Source organism: Urocitellus parryii, chromosome 3 (assembly GCF_045843805.1).
Source record: "Urocitellus parryii isolate mUroPar1 chromosome 3, mUroPar1.hap1, whole genome shotgun sequence".
NCBI lineage: Eukaryota > Metazoa > Chordata > Mammalia > Rodentia > Sciuridae > Urocitellus > Urocitellus parryii.
In genome coordinates this window covers 188,995,444-189,010,801 of record NC_135533.1, presented here as the reverse complement: position 1 = coordinate 189,010,801, position 15,358 = coordinate 188,995,444, and the positions used below count along the sequence as shown (strand labels likewise).

General features: G+C 31.2%; 1 protein-coding gene across 1 annotated transcript in view; it reads right to left on the bottom strand.

Annotated features, from left to right (window-relative positions):
* Stt3b (STT3 oligosaccharyltransferase complex catalytic subunit B) overlaps positions 1 to 15,358 on the bottom strand; it is an 87,791-nt gene that overhangs the window by 23,628 nt on the left and 48,805 nt on the right. The window contains exons 4-5 of the mRNA XM_026405771.2: positions 11,635 to 11,700; positions 9,575 to 9,674 (exon numbers count right to left, since the gene is read on the bottom strand). Of these exons, the coding sequence (XP_026261556.1) occupies positions 9,575 to 9,674; positions 11,635 to 11,700 (166 nt within the window). The remainder of the gene's footprint in view (positions 1 to 9,574; positions 9,675 to 11,634; positions 11,701 to 15,358) is intronic.

Below are 15,358 nucleotides of genomic sequence, written 5' to 3'. Positions count from 1 at the left end.
TAATAAAAATATAAAAAAATTTCTATGTCACATGATTTGAATTGTCAACAAATGTGGTTGATGGGTCTCCTAATATCAAAATCTCTTCTACCAATCAGTCACACACTGTTATCCCCGACATGGGTGAATCACAGATGCACAATCAGAAAAAATGGGAATAAGGACACATCACTGTGATTATGAACAACTATATAAATAACAAATACTTAAATTTTCTTAATAGACCAACAAGAAAAGATCCCTTCCAACAAAATCTAAGAGTCTATGATCAATAGATCTTTTATAAACCGGAGCTGAGAAATCAAATCCTTGCAAATACTGAACACACAAAGGCATAACAAGACAAGACCAGACCTAAGAAAAACTCATCATTTATGTACTTTGATTAGATGTGGGTCCACTTATAACCAAACATTACCATCACCTCTTAGACTGGATTTCTCTCTTGTTTACATGAACATGGAATGCTATTAACACTGATACAGAATTTAAACTGAATAAATGGAGCAAACTGAATCAAAAAGTAACCCCCTCTCTTCTTATATTTTACAGCCAACAATTCAAGGAAATTTAGTACACTCACAATGTTATATAATCTTTTTAGCCTCAAAACATTTTCCATCACTCCAAAAGCAAACCCCACACTCACCAAGCAGTTGCTCCCCATTTCCCTTTCTTCCCAGCCTACGGTAACCACAAGTCTGATTTGTCTCTATAGATTACTGGTGTTGTATGTGTATAAATTAAGTAAAAAGTGAAAGACTACTTCATTTATCTCCTTCTAAATTATATTCTCCAGAAGGTGTGGTATGAACACATACACACATTTGTAGTCACATTCATACGCTTCTCTTCAAATGAGAATATTCTTTGCCTGATAAAGTAAAAATTTCAGCAACTATTTGGCAAAAATAGATGAAATTTCCTCTTGGGTATTTATTCAAGTTCATTTCCAGGCATAAAAAAAGAGAAGACTAAGCCTGATAATGCTCTCAAATCAACACTTTCATACAACTTTACAGACATTTATTCTCATTAGCAAAAAAGAAAATACTTTATATAGAAACAAATGCAAAGTTTAATAAGAATGATAAAGATGAGCTCAAGGGAAAAAAAGAATCTCAGGAAACAAAATAAGTCAAGAGGTATTTAAACATAGGTTAATGTCAAATAAAACTGAATAGAAATAGATAATTTCTTATCAATATTTTACCTTTGAAACTTTTTCCCAATTATCATCATCCACACCTATCTATATGTACCAATGAAATAAATCTGATAGGGTACCCATAATATAACCCAAATATAAGCATTCTCTTTGAGGAGAACTGGAACCAAAAAGTCATTCCAATTTTTTATTATTTTTGAATTGTTAATTTTGAGATGCTTACACATGGGAATGCATAGCCTATTTCACAGTACTCTTCAATACACTGGGGTAAGCATTTCCATTAAATAAAGTTCAAGATTGCTTGCCAAGAATATATAATATCAAACATCACACATTTATCTTCCTTAATGCTGATTTTCTTTTCAAATGTGTAAAATTATAGACACATAAAACATCTTTTTTAATCACACTTACAAATCTACATTTTAAAATCTAAAAAATGAGAAATGAAATTTGCTAGAGTAGAAAGAAGTGGTAATTTTTCTTAAAAATAAACAACTTCCACTGCAAAATATAGAAGCATATGCTTCCTCCAGACTTGGCAAAATCTGAGTGAGATGTATACAAACAACCATAACACAATGAAGCAAGTTACTTCTGACAGTAATGATAGTGGGGCTTTATTAAAAACTTCAACAGGGGAGAGATTTCTTCTTGACATGAGCATGGAAGAGGGGTAGACAGTTTCTGTATTGATTCTCCAATGTTTTCAGAAGACCTCAGTAAGGAATAGCCATAGCAATCATTCTCTACCAATTCTCCTTCCTATGAAGGATCTAGGAACTAAACTACTATCCACAACTATTACAACTTTCTACTCATCAATGTTAACTATTTTTCTTACCCTTTAAAGCAGAATATTAAAGCATTCCATCAAAGTGGTGAGGTCTAAGAAAATGCACAATATCAGTAATGTTGTAAATCATTTATTACACATCATGAAAATGTTGCCATACTGCCATCCTGTGGAAGCACAGTTACTGACATTTACTATTACAGATCTTAATTCAAATGTCAGAAAAGTTCCAGGAAAAAATAACCAAGATATGTACATACAGGTAACATGTACACATACACAAAAATATTGTTTATTTTTAACCTAAGAAAATCTTGTTGATCTGGAACAAACAGTATTCTTTTAAACAGAGCCTACACATGTTTTCATTCTTAAAAGTACTTTAAATCCAAGGGTATGGTATAGGAAGATAAGACACAGAGAGGAAAAACACCATTGGCCTTGACTTAAAAGAGACTCAAATGAGTTACTCGATACAGTAAAAAGAAATGGAAAGTCTGATTCAAGTCCCACTGAAATTTTAAGTCCTGCTGTTTTAAGTACCTCCTCTCTGACCAGGCATTACAACTTGTGTTGACAGAACTCTATATTTTTAAAGTTATTGTTATACTTTCTTTATGTAAAGTCAGAAAAGTTTTGTGAATATTATATTCTCATTAACTTTAACCCACCATCATTATACTACATTATTATTTCTGATTTGCTTTTATCTTCTGGCTAATCTTTAGTGGAGATGGGTAACAAAATATTCCTTTGCTATACAACTTAGGTATTAACCAAAATAGAATAAACCCAAAGAAAAGGTTGGGAAATACCTTAAAATCCGATCAATTATGCTTTATTACTAACAAATACGATTAAAGATTGGTAAGAATATTGAAATTTCTGATTAATAAAGACACTGTGACCCCCCTGATAAATATGCAAGGTGGAAAATGGTAAGAAATTTACCATTCATTTACATGAATGCAAGATTAAAACAAACCACAAAAAACTGATTCTTGACCAGCAGAGAGAAGATACATGATTAACTTAACATGTATACACAATGAAAAAGAACTATTTTTCTTTTCCAAGGACACTGTTCATGGTAAACTATGGAGAAAATAAGTCACTGAAACTTGAATTTTATAAGCTCTGATTTGTAAAAGTAGCAAGAAATAGCTTAATCAAAATACTTAAGCAGAGACACTTAATTATAACAACAGTAAGTAAATCTTGTACAAATACCTGAACTGAAATCAAGGATAATGTAACAGGAAAAAAAAGAGATAATTTAGAATAAATATATCTGGATTTAAAATTATACGGAAGCAATTCATTTAATTCTGGAATGGCTAATGAGATAATAATCAAAGTACACTGTAAGTAAGTGAAGACTCAGAGGAACTCATAACTTAAAAGTAGTGGATAAAGGCTCCTGAGTAACCTGGAGAGCTATGTTGAGATTATAACTACTATATAAAGATCCTGTTATAATCAGTAAATCTAATTCATAAACAAAAAGAGAAAAACAAATACAGACTAAAAAGATTTAACTACATGAAATCACAAATCAAGTTATCACTAAAAAACATTTAGGGCCTTCTTAACACTACCTTTTCTTAATCTCAACTACTACTGCAAGTAGGCACCTAAAGACATTTATTAATTATAAGTCTATGAACTTCTACACATAAATTAATTCTTCTGGTCTATAAAATAGACACAATTCTCAAAAAGAACAGGCTGATTTATTATATCTGTTTAGCTTACAGAACACTGAAGAGCCATTGTTGAAAAAGCATTTTTGATCAAGCCAGTGACTATTACTAAATTTTAGGTAAGACCCTTCCCTTGCTCTAAATATCCTGAGTCTTAATTTAAGAGATATTGGAAGACTAATCCTTTGTAAATTAACAATGAGTTATATTTAACTGTATAGATTACAGAAGCAACAGCATGTTCTCTTTGTGCACTCAAGGTGATTTTTTGTCCAAAAACTAACCTTTAAAATACCCGCTAATAAAACACTATCTATTATAAGCCAGGATAAGGAAAACCCTCTACCCATTCCCCCAGTAGCATCAATGAATGCCTATTATAATACTCATCTGGGAAACACACTTTATATAAATATAACCAGTACTGCAAAAACTTCTAAATTTAAATGAAGATCCAGGACAAAAATCTTGAATAGTCCCTTTCTTTTTCTATTCCTGGTTGACATACTTTAAAGGTACAATTTAGAAAGGCAAAATAAAACTCAAGAAAGTACATCATTGATAAATTGAGCATTCTAGGGAAAATCATTTTAAGATTATACAGAAATACTCCATATACTGGCAAATAACATCGGTAGGATACAGGAATGATCTTTTGTCTTGGTAAAACTTCACCTACCATAAATATAAAAATCATACAGCTGGGCTGGGGTTGTAGCTCAGTGGTAGAGTGCTTGCCTAGCACGTGTAAAGCACTGGGTTCTATCCTCAGCACCACATAAAAATAAATAAAATAAAATAAAATGAAGGTATTGTGTCCATCTACAACTAATAAAAATTTCTTAACTCATACAAGTCTTTTATTGCTTTCAATATCTTAGCTCAAAATCATTAAAACTATTTAATTACATATTGACTTCCATTATAAATACTGGAATTATTATTTCATGAATTTTGTGGCAGTAAAATTTAGCTATATTAAATAAGGTAAAATAATTGAAAATGAGTTTCAAAACAATTTTTACAAACTGAAGACCATAAAGATAAGACAAAATCCAAATTATAAGAATCACTGAACACTTATAGCACGATGTGCCATCTGTCAAATTATTTTGACAAATGGATATTTTATAATTACCTTTCTTGATTCTACAGACTATTTACTATATCCTATGTTATTTTTAATTACACAAAAAAGATAATTAATAGCTTTACTTAATTAAGAGTCCAAAGAACATTAGATAATACTTAAGGAAGTGACTCAGTCCAAAAGATGTTCTATTAACTTCAATTATACACAAAAGGCAAAGACATTACTTTGATAGTTAACATTTCCATCCCATAAAATGTTAACAGCAATTTAAAAAACATATCTCTGTAATAAGGAAACATGACTTCTTTTTTGTTGTTTTGTGAATTCTCTGCTAATTTACAACTCTCATTTGGGAATAAACCACTATTATTTTCCATGTTTAACTGATTTTTTGATCCTCATTTATTGATTGTACAAGGCAGGTAGCTCTAATCTCTTAGGTTAAATTACTCTGGTAAGCAGTACAGGTTATATTCAAGACTAGAGATGCTACTTCTCTTCTATTTCATAAATTAAACTACACTCCTATCTCAGCACGCTGGTGCTAGTCTTTGTTATTTCACAATACTCCTATCCCTCCTCTTAAAATAAGAGACTTCAAGACCCTGAAACAGACCATGTCAATAAAGTTCTATGTATTTTTAAAAAGAAGATTCTGTAATATTTTTACCTTTTAAAAAAGATCAGATTTATTTTTCCTAAAAACTGCAAACATCATATCTTTAAAAGCTATAATATAAACACATTCAGAGCAGAGAGGTAGGAAAGAGTATTACAGGTATGTGTGAAAGAGAGAGAGAGATAGAAATAACTAATGGAGTAGCTAAATCTTAAAAGTCAAGGGTAACATGAGATCAATAGGTGACAGCTTAAAAAAAAAAATCAAGAAATAAGAGTCCAAAGAACGTTAGTTACTATTTAAGGAAGTGAGCCAGTCCCCCAAAAAAGTAAGGAAGGGAGCTGCTGATTTTTCTATAAGCCTTGTAGTAATATTTGACTTTTTCAATTACCTTATATTTTAAATTATAAACAGAGATAAGACTACTACTCTATTACCAGCTGTTTTAGTTGCTAAGCTCAGGAAGAGCTATTGCTTAACAGGCCGAGTGAGATACAGGGTTCAATCCCCAGCACATACATATATAAACAGTTAACAGTGAACTTATTTTCACTTAAAAAAGATGCTCTACCACTGAGCCACCTCCTAGTCCTATCTATTTATTAACTTGCAATCCTCTTGTCTCAGTCTCCTAAATTGCTGGGTGTCAGGTGTGTGCAACTGTGCCTGGAAAGAATGACAATTTTTAGACTCATATTAGGGTTTTATCTCCTAAGATTTCAAATTTACCTCTCCCTTTGTAACTCTTTTGGCTATTCATTCAAAATTTTAATGTTAACAGACATAAACAAACAGCACCTTTTTAATATTAGTGCTATTATAAGCACCTCATTTATCCTTAGTGTTCTGTGAGGCAGGACCTATTCTTATCTCTATCTGACCCATGAGAACACTATACATAAAGACTTAAGTAATCTGTCTAAAGTTAGCAGTAGGTGGCCAGAAATTAAATCCTGGTAACTTGACCTTGAAGTATGTATGCTTATTCTGTATGATATTGATCTCATATTTTATGGTCATATCATCAAAAATCCTTTGTAAATATGTTCCTTTACTATTTTCTCTTCTCAAGATTAAGATTTATCTACAAAACTTTTAGAAGGACATGATTAGCTGGAAAGTCTAACAAAATTTCCCTCAAAATTCAAACTGATTTTAAAAACTTCTCCCAATTTCCATTTTGATCACAGGCTATAAAGCTGATTACATTATAATAAGCTCCTTAGAGTATGATCATTGTTTATTCATTTTTTATCATAATGGCTAGTAAAATTTCAGTATTAAACAACAAATGTCTAATGGACTCACTTTAATTTCTTAAATAAATAGTATAGTAAAATTACACAAAATATACAGCCTTTACCTCTTATATCCTAGGATTTTTGTATGTAATCTTTTAAATAGTTTTTTCCCCTAAATTGACCTAGCATTATATGTTGTTTACAGCTGCTAAATAAAAATGTGAATCTTAGCAATTTTGCTTACTCTTAATTTATTCAATAGGATAAACTTTTCTTCATTCCAAAATATATAATCCCACAATTTGCACAGAACTAAGTTTGTGGTATGTCTATAAACTTTACTCTTTTAATAACAGTTTCCAGCAAACATCACCATAAAAATGCATTTTAAATGTCAAAAAGATAATTCTGCTAATCTCTTACTCAAGTAAACTTGCTACAGAAAATTTAGACAATACCATAAATTAGATGCCATAAATATTTCAAAATCATTAACTGTTTAAATTAATTAATGCAGTCCTTCTGTACCATGAGGTAAAATTCTTATTTCTACAAACTAAATATTAAGTATCATATATTATGAATTTAATACATATTCATTATAGAAAATTTATAAAACAGAAGCAAAGTGTCACTAGTAATACTTGATGACTGCTTTTTATTACTATTTTCCTATATCATCAAAAATACTAAGCTTAATGCAGAATAATATAGAAAAATGGAAAATTTTTAATAACAATTTTATATAACTAATTTAAAACTCATTTAATTTGGTATTTAGAATACAAGGAAAATACCATCACTTTCTATTCATTCAAAAGAAAACCCTATGAAAGCAGAGTAGAAATCACCAAGAATACTGCTAAATAATTATACGGGTAGACTAAGAGAAAAGAAACAAGCAGGGTCCATAAGACATTCACAAAACTAATTTTATATACACGTACAACCCAAAACCATGTTATTTTTCTTTATTCTAAAGAAAGAGAAGAAATATTCTCAGAGCCATCTGAAGTGGTAGTAGTAATTGCATGGTTTTCTCAAGTGACTAGAGAATTTCCAGTAACTACATACAAAGTCCCTTTTCCTCAATTCTAATCCTCATACAGAACTGTCGTCCAGTTCTTGATCTTGCTAATATTCAAAGGGAATTCAACCATTTTAAACTCTAATGTGGAAAATATTTCCATTTGACTTCTGTATTTATCTGACTACTTCTAACATTTCCTTAAGCTTCCCGAGTTTTGGGCACTTCAGGAAAACCTCTCTCAATTGCCTCCCTATTTTATTCCTGTGACAATTAAATTTTCTGGGCCCCAGGTTTTTAAAACTGTCTTAATACCTCCTCTATAACCATTTAACTTTAATTTTTTTTTGTTCTTTATATTTCGCCCTCCCAAAAATCTGAGGAATATAGTTCAAGCCATTATTTTTCTTTCTGGACTAAAAGTACTGTTTACAGTGTTTTCAGAGTAAAGAAATATAGGTTGATGTATCACAACTGTAAGGTTATTTCTTTTTATAAGAGGCACACAGTTATAGTGAATTGTAGCATCTCTGAATATAATAGTTATAGTGGATAGTAATATCTTTGAAGCCAAAATGTCTATGTTTGGGCCTCAGCTCCAAGATCTAGAGCAAATTATTATGTCTTCTTTTGTACTTCATCTGTACAATGAAGATGGTAATAGTACCTATCCTCAAAGAGACATTATGAAGATTAAATAAATTAAATATATATATATATAAAAATTTAGAACACTTTGTGGTATATAAGAATTTAATATCTATTTTGGCAATGATTTTTATTCTGCAATCAAATGTAAATGTCACTAGCATACTATAAATTTTTTGTTTTTAATCTTATTGAGATATAATTCATTTACTGTAAAATTCACCTTCTAAACATCTACCATTTGAGTTTTTAGTATATTCAAAGGGCTGCACAATCATCGCCACTATATAATTTCAGAATATTTCTCTCTCAAAAAATCAAGGCCATTGTCCCTCACCCCAAGTACCTGGCAACCAAAAATCTACTTTCTGTATTGATCTGCATATTTTGGACATTTCATACAAACACAATCCTATACTATGTGGCCTTTTGTGTCTGGCATTTTTACTCAGCATGATGACTACTACCAAGTTACATACATTATAGCATGTGTCAGTATTTATTCATTCCTCATGGCTGCATACTAATCCACTGTATACATACACGACCTTTTATTTATCCATTCATTAGTTACTAGACATTTGAGTTATCTTTACTTTTAGGTTATTAAGAATAATCAATGTTGCTATAAACATTAAGTTAATTTTTTGAGGAACTGCCAAGCTGCTATGTTTTAAAAAGTGAACCTACTTAACCAAGTTTTATATGTCTATTTTTCAGCATTGTTATAACACTAAGACGGTTTCAGATTTATTTAGCCCTTAAAAGCTCCATTTTTATTACAGAAAATAATCTCTAAGGTTAAGATTTCACTTTTTACTAAACATCTTTGTCAAAAAAATTTATTTTAAAACCTGTGGTGAAAATATAGATTATCCAGAGACAGATAGACTCAGTCATTTTGTATATTATACAAGAAAGGCTTTTAAAAGTTTATAAAACTATTTTGAGGATGTCAATTTCTTAGAGTAAGATGAATTTGAATATGCTGTTTATAAAAAGTGTGGTTAATTTTCACAATAAAAATGTCCTTCTCCAAAATTAAGAAAGGGGTGGGGGGAAAGGCTAGTAAATATAATTAATTTCCACAAAACGAAATAAGCCAACCCTCATCAAATTAAAGCTGATGATAAAAGCATTTATGCAAAATGCTTGGCCCTCATATCAACATAAAAAGCAAACAATTTTCACCTTTTCATCAATAATATTGACCCAAACCAGAAATGTCTACTCAGTGAAAATAACACTGATACATTTCAAAGTTAAAATCACTTACCTATGTAGACTCTTTTGCTGTATCTCTGCATCAGTAACAGCACAAATACATGCAGTGGAATAAGGTTGATGATAAACACATAACCACCCCAAGCAGAGACCTATGAGAAAAGAAATGATATGATAATTTTTTACTTTTAAAAGTAGGCACATTTCATTCATCAAGACAATCTAAACATAATGAGCAAACACAAAACATTAGGACTTTCAGCAATTTGAAAGATGCTTAAATGTGATATTACTTTTAAATAACCCATATACCCTTATTTTTATTGAAAATTAAAGTAACATGATTCCATAAATCCAATGTTTATCTCAATTCACTGAAGAAATGTTCAAATTAAATGAGATTTAATAGGAAAGTTGAGAATATTTTAATTTGTGAATTGGCAATAAACAGACTATCATGAAGACAAGGAGTTCTAAAATACAGACCATACATTTTTAGAACAAAAAACAGCTGTTACTTCAACTATTTTTGATGATAAATTTACTGCAAAAAGTTCACTGAGAGGAGAACAATAAATGTAAGCATTCACATCTTAACTGAAAGAGATATGCAGATGATCTGAACATGCTCTAATATTCTTAAAAGTGCTAATTGGTATGATTTTCCCCCCTATAAATGAATTATAAAGCAGGATAACTAAGGATATTCTAGTCTAAATTAATAAATATTCTAAAAATAAAATGTTTACTCTCCACAATATATTAATTTTTCAGTAATTCAATAACAGCAATAAGCTCTTGCTAAGATCAACATTCTTGGATGTGCTCTAAGAATAATTGATACCAGAAGTCACCAAAAGGGGATATATATTAACATATACAATAAAATAATTCTGCCCTTGTCTCAAATATTCAGAAACCCCTGTTAAGGAACTGCCATCAGTTTGCCTGATACATATAAATAACTGCTTTAGTCGCATACTATTTTTCACCAAAATACAAAATTATCCTAAATAAACACCAGTTGCAACTGAAAGACTTTTGGTTATTTCCAAGTTTAAGTATAAATTTCAAAGCACATGGGTTTGTTATTACTGAGGACAAATGTACAAGATGTACCTCAGGTTTCAAATACTTTCACAGGGCCACAAATAACTTAAGAGTTCATCCTTATTCTATACAGTGATTTTTAAAAATTAGCTAACATTATTAACTTTCAGCACAGGTTGAAAAAGAGAAGCAAAAGAATGAATTGGTAGTACTGAACCCCAATTTTAAAGAAACTTAAAAACTGTGTAGGTAGTTAAAGGCAAACTAAGGATATGTGACCGTTACTTAGAAAATTTCTAGAATTTTGAAAATGATGCATATCAATATACTACCTTATCTACTTTGACTCTTTACAAATGAAGAGCCAAAAACAATTTTGAGTAAATTTGATATTTGAAAAATACTTGATATTATGCTTATTAGTAATAATTTATTCTCAGTCTCATAGAAATTCATCTTAAAAAAGATTTTTTTCCATTTACTTTAAGGAATGAAAAGAGCACAATAGGCCAAAAGAACATCCTTTTTATAACCTTTCCCTTTCATTCCTTCCATCTTTTTAGTTAATCTTTACTAGGGGTAGCATTTTTTCTTATTTTTCTGCTCTAGGTCAACTTACTCAGTTGAGTACATACACGACTGTTAAAATTCAGATTATTTTACCATTAAGCAGTTACTCAGTGAATTCAAATACTGGAAAGATAATTTTAAAACTATTTGAGTGTTAAACAAAAGTTATTTCTTCTAAACATAGGTCTAAACTTAATATTTAACAGGAAAATTTCCCTGTTCTTTTTTAGTTTGTAATCTTACCTGAAAAACAAAAGCTAGAAACAATTTAAAAATTAAGTCAAATGTCATTGATCATTAAGTCTATAAAGGTCCTGGGGACAAGGGAAGAGGATTGGTAGCAATGTTAGGTAACACATTAGACAAAATCAAAATCCTTAAAGACTTCAGGAGAAAGGAAGTAAAAAATTAGACCAGGGTTAGAAAAAAATGAGGAGGAATTATTCTAAATTCTAAATTAGAGCTCATATAGTTTCAAATATGAAATCTTACCATATAGAAATACGATAAACAGCAGCACATCGTCCAAAAAACTGACCCAGTTTTTACAGATTTTACCTAAAAATAAATAAAAAGTACTGAGGTTACTGGAATATCCAGATCTACCTAAAACATGCATTTTTACCACTGGGCAGCAGACATTTTAAAATAACAGACTATTTTCCTTTTGTCATATGGTTTTCAGTAAAAATAATTATCTTAAAAGTAATAAATTACATTTTTCCACCTTAAACCTTAAAATGATTGTCAATAAATTGGGGCTTTAAGGAATAAGTTTGTTGTTAAGTATATCTATAATTTTTTATATGGTTGATTTGCTTAGACCTAACAGTTTAACCTATGTGTCTTTATTTAAATATGCAATCACGTACATCTTACATATAATTCTTAGCATTTTTAAAAACTTTTCATTATTACACTTAGAAATTCTCTGATACCATAGTCAATAAGATAAAAAAATTATAACACTAAAGTGCTATGATATGTAAGTAAAATTTTCAAATACAAAGGCAATTTGTGATAAAAAGTCCAAAAGTTGATTAATCTGTGTCTTATAAAATAATGAAAGAAGAAATTTTCAAACATGAGTTTAACTGTTCATCTGAAAAAGCTAAGCATTAGCACCTTCAGAAAACTTAGAAACACAAGATCTATCACTCCAGTGATAGATCTTAAAGAAGACTCTCAAAGAGAGTCTCAAAGAGTCTTCTTTAAAATGAGTATCCAAAAACATAAAAAAATAAAAAAATCAATTGAATGAGTTCTACAATGAGTAATTCTATATTAAAAGAGTTTATCTTTTTGTCCTGAGAGGCAAATTCAAATTTAAGTCTTCCTAACGCAATAATTTCCAGAAATTCTTTACTTTTAAAATGAGTCTCTACATTAAAATAGAGATGACATCCAAACTTTGGAGAAAAGTAGTACAAAAAAGAATATAATGGAAGGGAGGGAGGGCAAGAAGGAAGGAAGAGCAGTTCTAATTTATATCACTTAATGTAATTTATATCACTTAATGTAATTAGGGAAGAAAGTATAATCAAATGCAGAAGGGAAAAGTGGTAATAATGCCAAAAATTGTACAGATAGAGCCCAAAGGGACAGATAGACCAAAATACAATTTTTAGGCAGTATGGCAGGTGCTAGTGAAATGCAGACAGGTCTAATCCTAAGTGGAAATACCAGTACTCTGAGAAGATGAGGTAGGCAAAAAAGCAAAAAGGAATCCCAAGGAAAAGGCACAAAAAGTAACAGGACAAAATGGTGTCAACAGAGCCAACAAACCAACCAAAGTTCAACCTAGAAATTCAGAGTAGAAAAGATAGGCTTATCCTAGCAAATTGCAGGTAGAGAAGAAAACTGCTATCAGGGAAAGTTGCAAGCGTCCATTTTTTCCTTTATATTTGTGTATCAGTTATTGCCTCTCAGCTCTTGATTGCATTCTGTCAAGATAAAGAATGAGATTCCTTTAAGTAAATACTCCTTTAAGGTGACTATGTTAAACTTTCTCAGCAGAGTGTTGAAGAAACACTGTAGGAGAAGGGGTGCTCCTATCACTTCAGTGTATGCTAGGGGTTGGCAGTGTAGGTATGAACTCATCTAATGGAGCTGATGCCAGCATCAACTCAGAACACTCTTTCTGTGACTGGGCAACCATGATCTGGTGATTCTTTTTATAGCATTCACGACCTGATGATAACCAGAGCTCCCATGCATATTCCAATTCCCCATTCCTTACCTGCCTGACTTAGAGGGTTGTCTATTGCCTGTTCAATAGCTCCACATTAGTTCCAGCCTGTCCAAACCACTGAACTATTCTGCTATTAATGGGCGGAACCATACCCTGTCCAAAGGGTTATTTATACCTTTCATGGTACTTCCCCTCAGCCAGAGGTTACCATAGTTTCTCTGTCTTACTCTTTATCAGTTATACTTTTTTATATATAAATTTCCCTTTTAAAAAACCATACTGTGCCTGTTTCTCTCTCCTGATTGGATTTAGGTTACTATAATTTATCACAAGAAAATCAAGATGTATTTTACAACCACTAAAAAGTTCCTATTCCTGAATTTGCTCAGTCTCTGTAAAGCCAATTGGGCTCAGGGAGAATGAGGAAAGTAAATCATTCTTCAGTACTCACTAATATACACATACACACACACACACACACACACACAAAAAAAAAAAAAAAAAAAAAACACCAAAAACAACTTTGGTAGATTATGTTGGACAAATAAATTATTAAGTCCTGCTCCAACTGTGGAGATAATACATGAAGGTGAGCTCCCCATTCAAAGGCACCATAGAGACTATGCAGTGAATAAGGGCACATAGTGGTCCTTACAGTTTCTGAATGTAAAAGGCATGAAAGCAGTTCTGGCTGGAACTACAAAATCTACAAAAACCTACAAAAAGCTTTATTGAGACAGTGATATTTGTAAGCAATGAGGCAGGAAAGATAAAAGAATTCAAATTACCCACAGTGGATCCAGTAGCGGGTACAGAAATAGAAGAAGTAGGGTATGGAGTAAGTAGAAAAGTAATTGGTATGCCATATTTCAGAAAGCATGTTTTGGAATTGATGAAAGACAGTATACACCAAATGCTAACAGAGGTGAGTAGCGTAAACTAAGTTCTATAAAAACAGGAATGAGAGTAACAAAATCTACCTGAGCAAATAGTCAAGATTTCAAAGAGGCAAGTCCCGAAGGAATATACATGGGGAGACAGGAATAACAAAAGAGGAAATAGCCCCAGATGTAAAAGCAAATCAGCAAAACTATTCAAAAGGAACTGGAAAGACTTTAGGGTATAGATTCTGAATCTAGTTACTTAGTCTTTCTGAACCCCTATGGCTTAACCAGTAAAGTATCTTTTTATAAAATTGTCTTTCTCTTTTTTTTTTTTTTTCTGGTAGTGCTGGGGATTAGAACCCAGAGCCTGGTGCATATAAGGCAAACACTCTACCAACTGAGCTATATCTCTAGCCCTCTTTATAAAATTTTGAGAATAAAACCCCAAAACCATCAAAAGCATAATGCCCTGTGTACAGCACTCAAAAGACATTCCAAACATTAGAACTTATCTTTTATCTTCATCATTTTGGAAGAAATATTGAACAAAATGATGAGAAATCAGAATTGAATAACAGTGAAAGAAAAAAAAAGAAAAAAAAGGATGTTACAAGTAGATTGAGAAGTTAATTGGTTTCTGCCAGTATTTTCCTAAATCAATGAATAAGTTTATTATCTGAGTGCTCAGCTATTAAATGTAATTTATTAAATTAATAAAGAAAATCTTTTCTTCTAAAGCTAGTGAAAAAGGAGACTTTATCAAAGAAAAACTGACATAAGAGACATTTGTAGTTATACAGATGGAGATTCCCCACTGAAGGAAGAATGGGAGACAGGAGAGAACAATCATTTCAGGTACTTGAAATCAAACAAATGTGAGAAATAGAGAACTGTGATCTTTTCACCTGAGCCTGCTCCAAAAGCATGCCTGGTAAAAATGGTAGTTTAATTAGATTGAAATTGCAGAAAAAAATAAAATGCTTTCTTGTCCAGGGAGGAAGACTTGATGCAGTATTGGGGGAGGTAAAAATGAAAAAACAGGATCAAATGGGGGGAAATCTGAAACTTAACTATTCTCACAACTTTAGACAAGCTAAGAACAGACTAGTCAGAAATCAATAAAATGATCCTGAAAATGAGA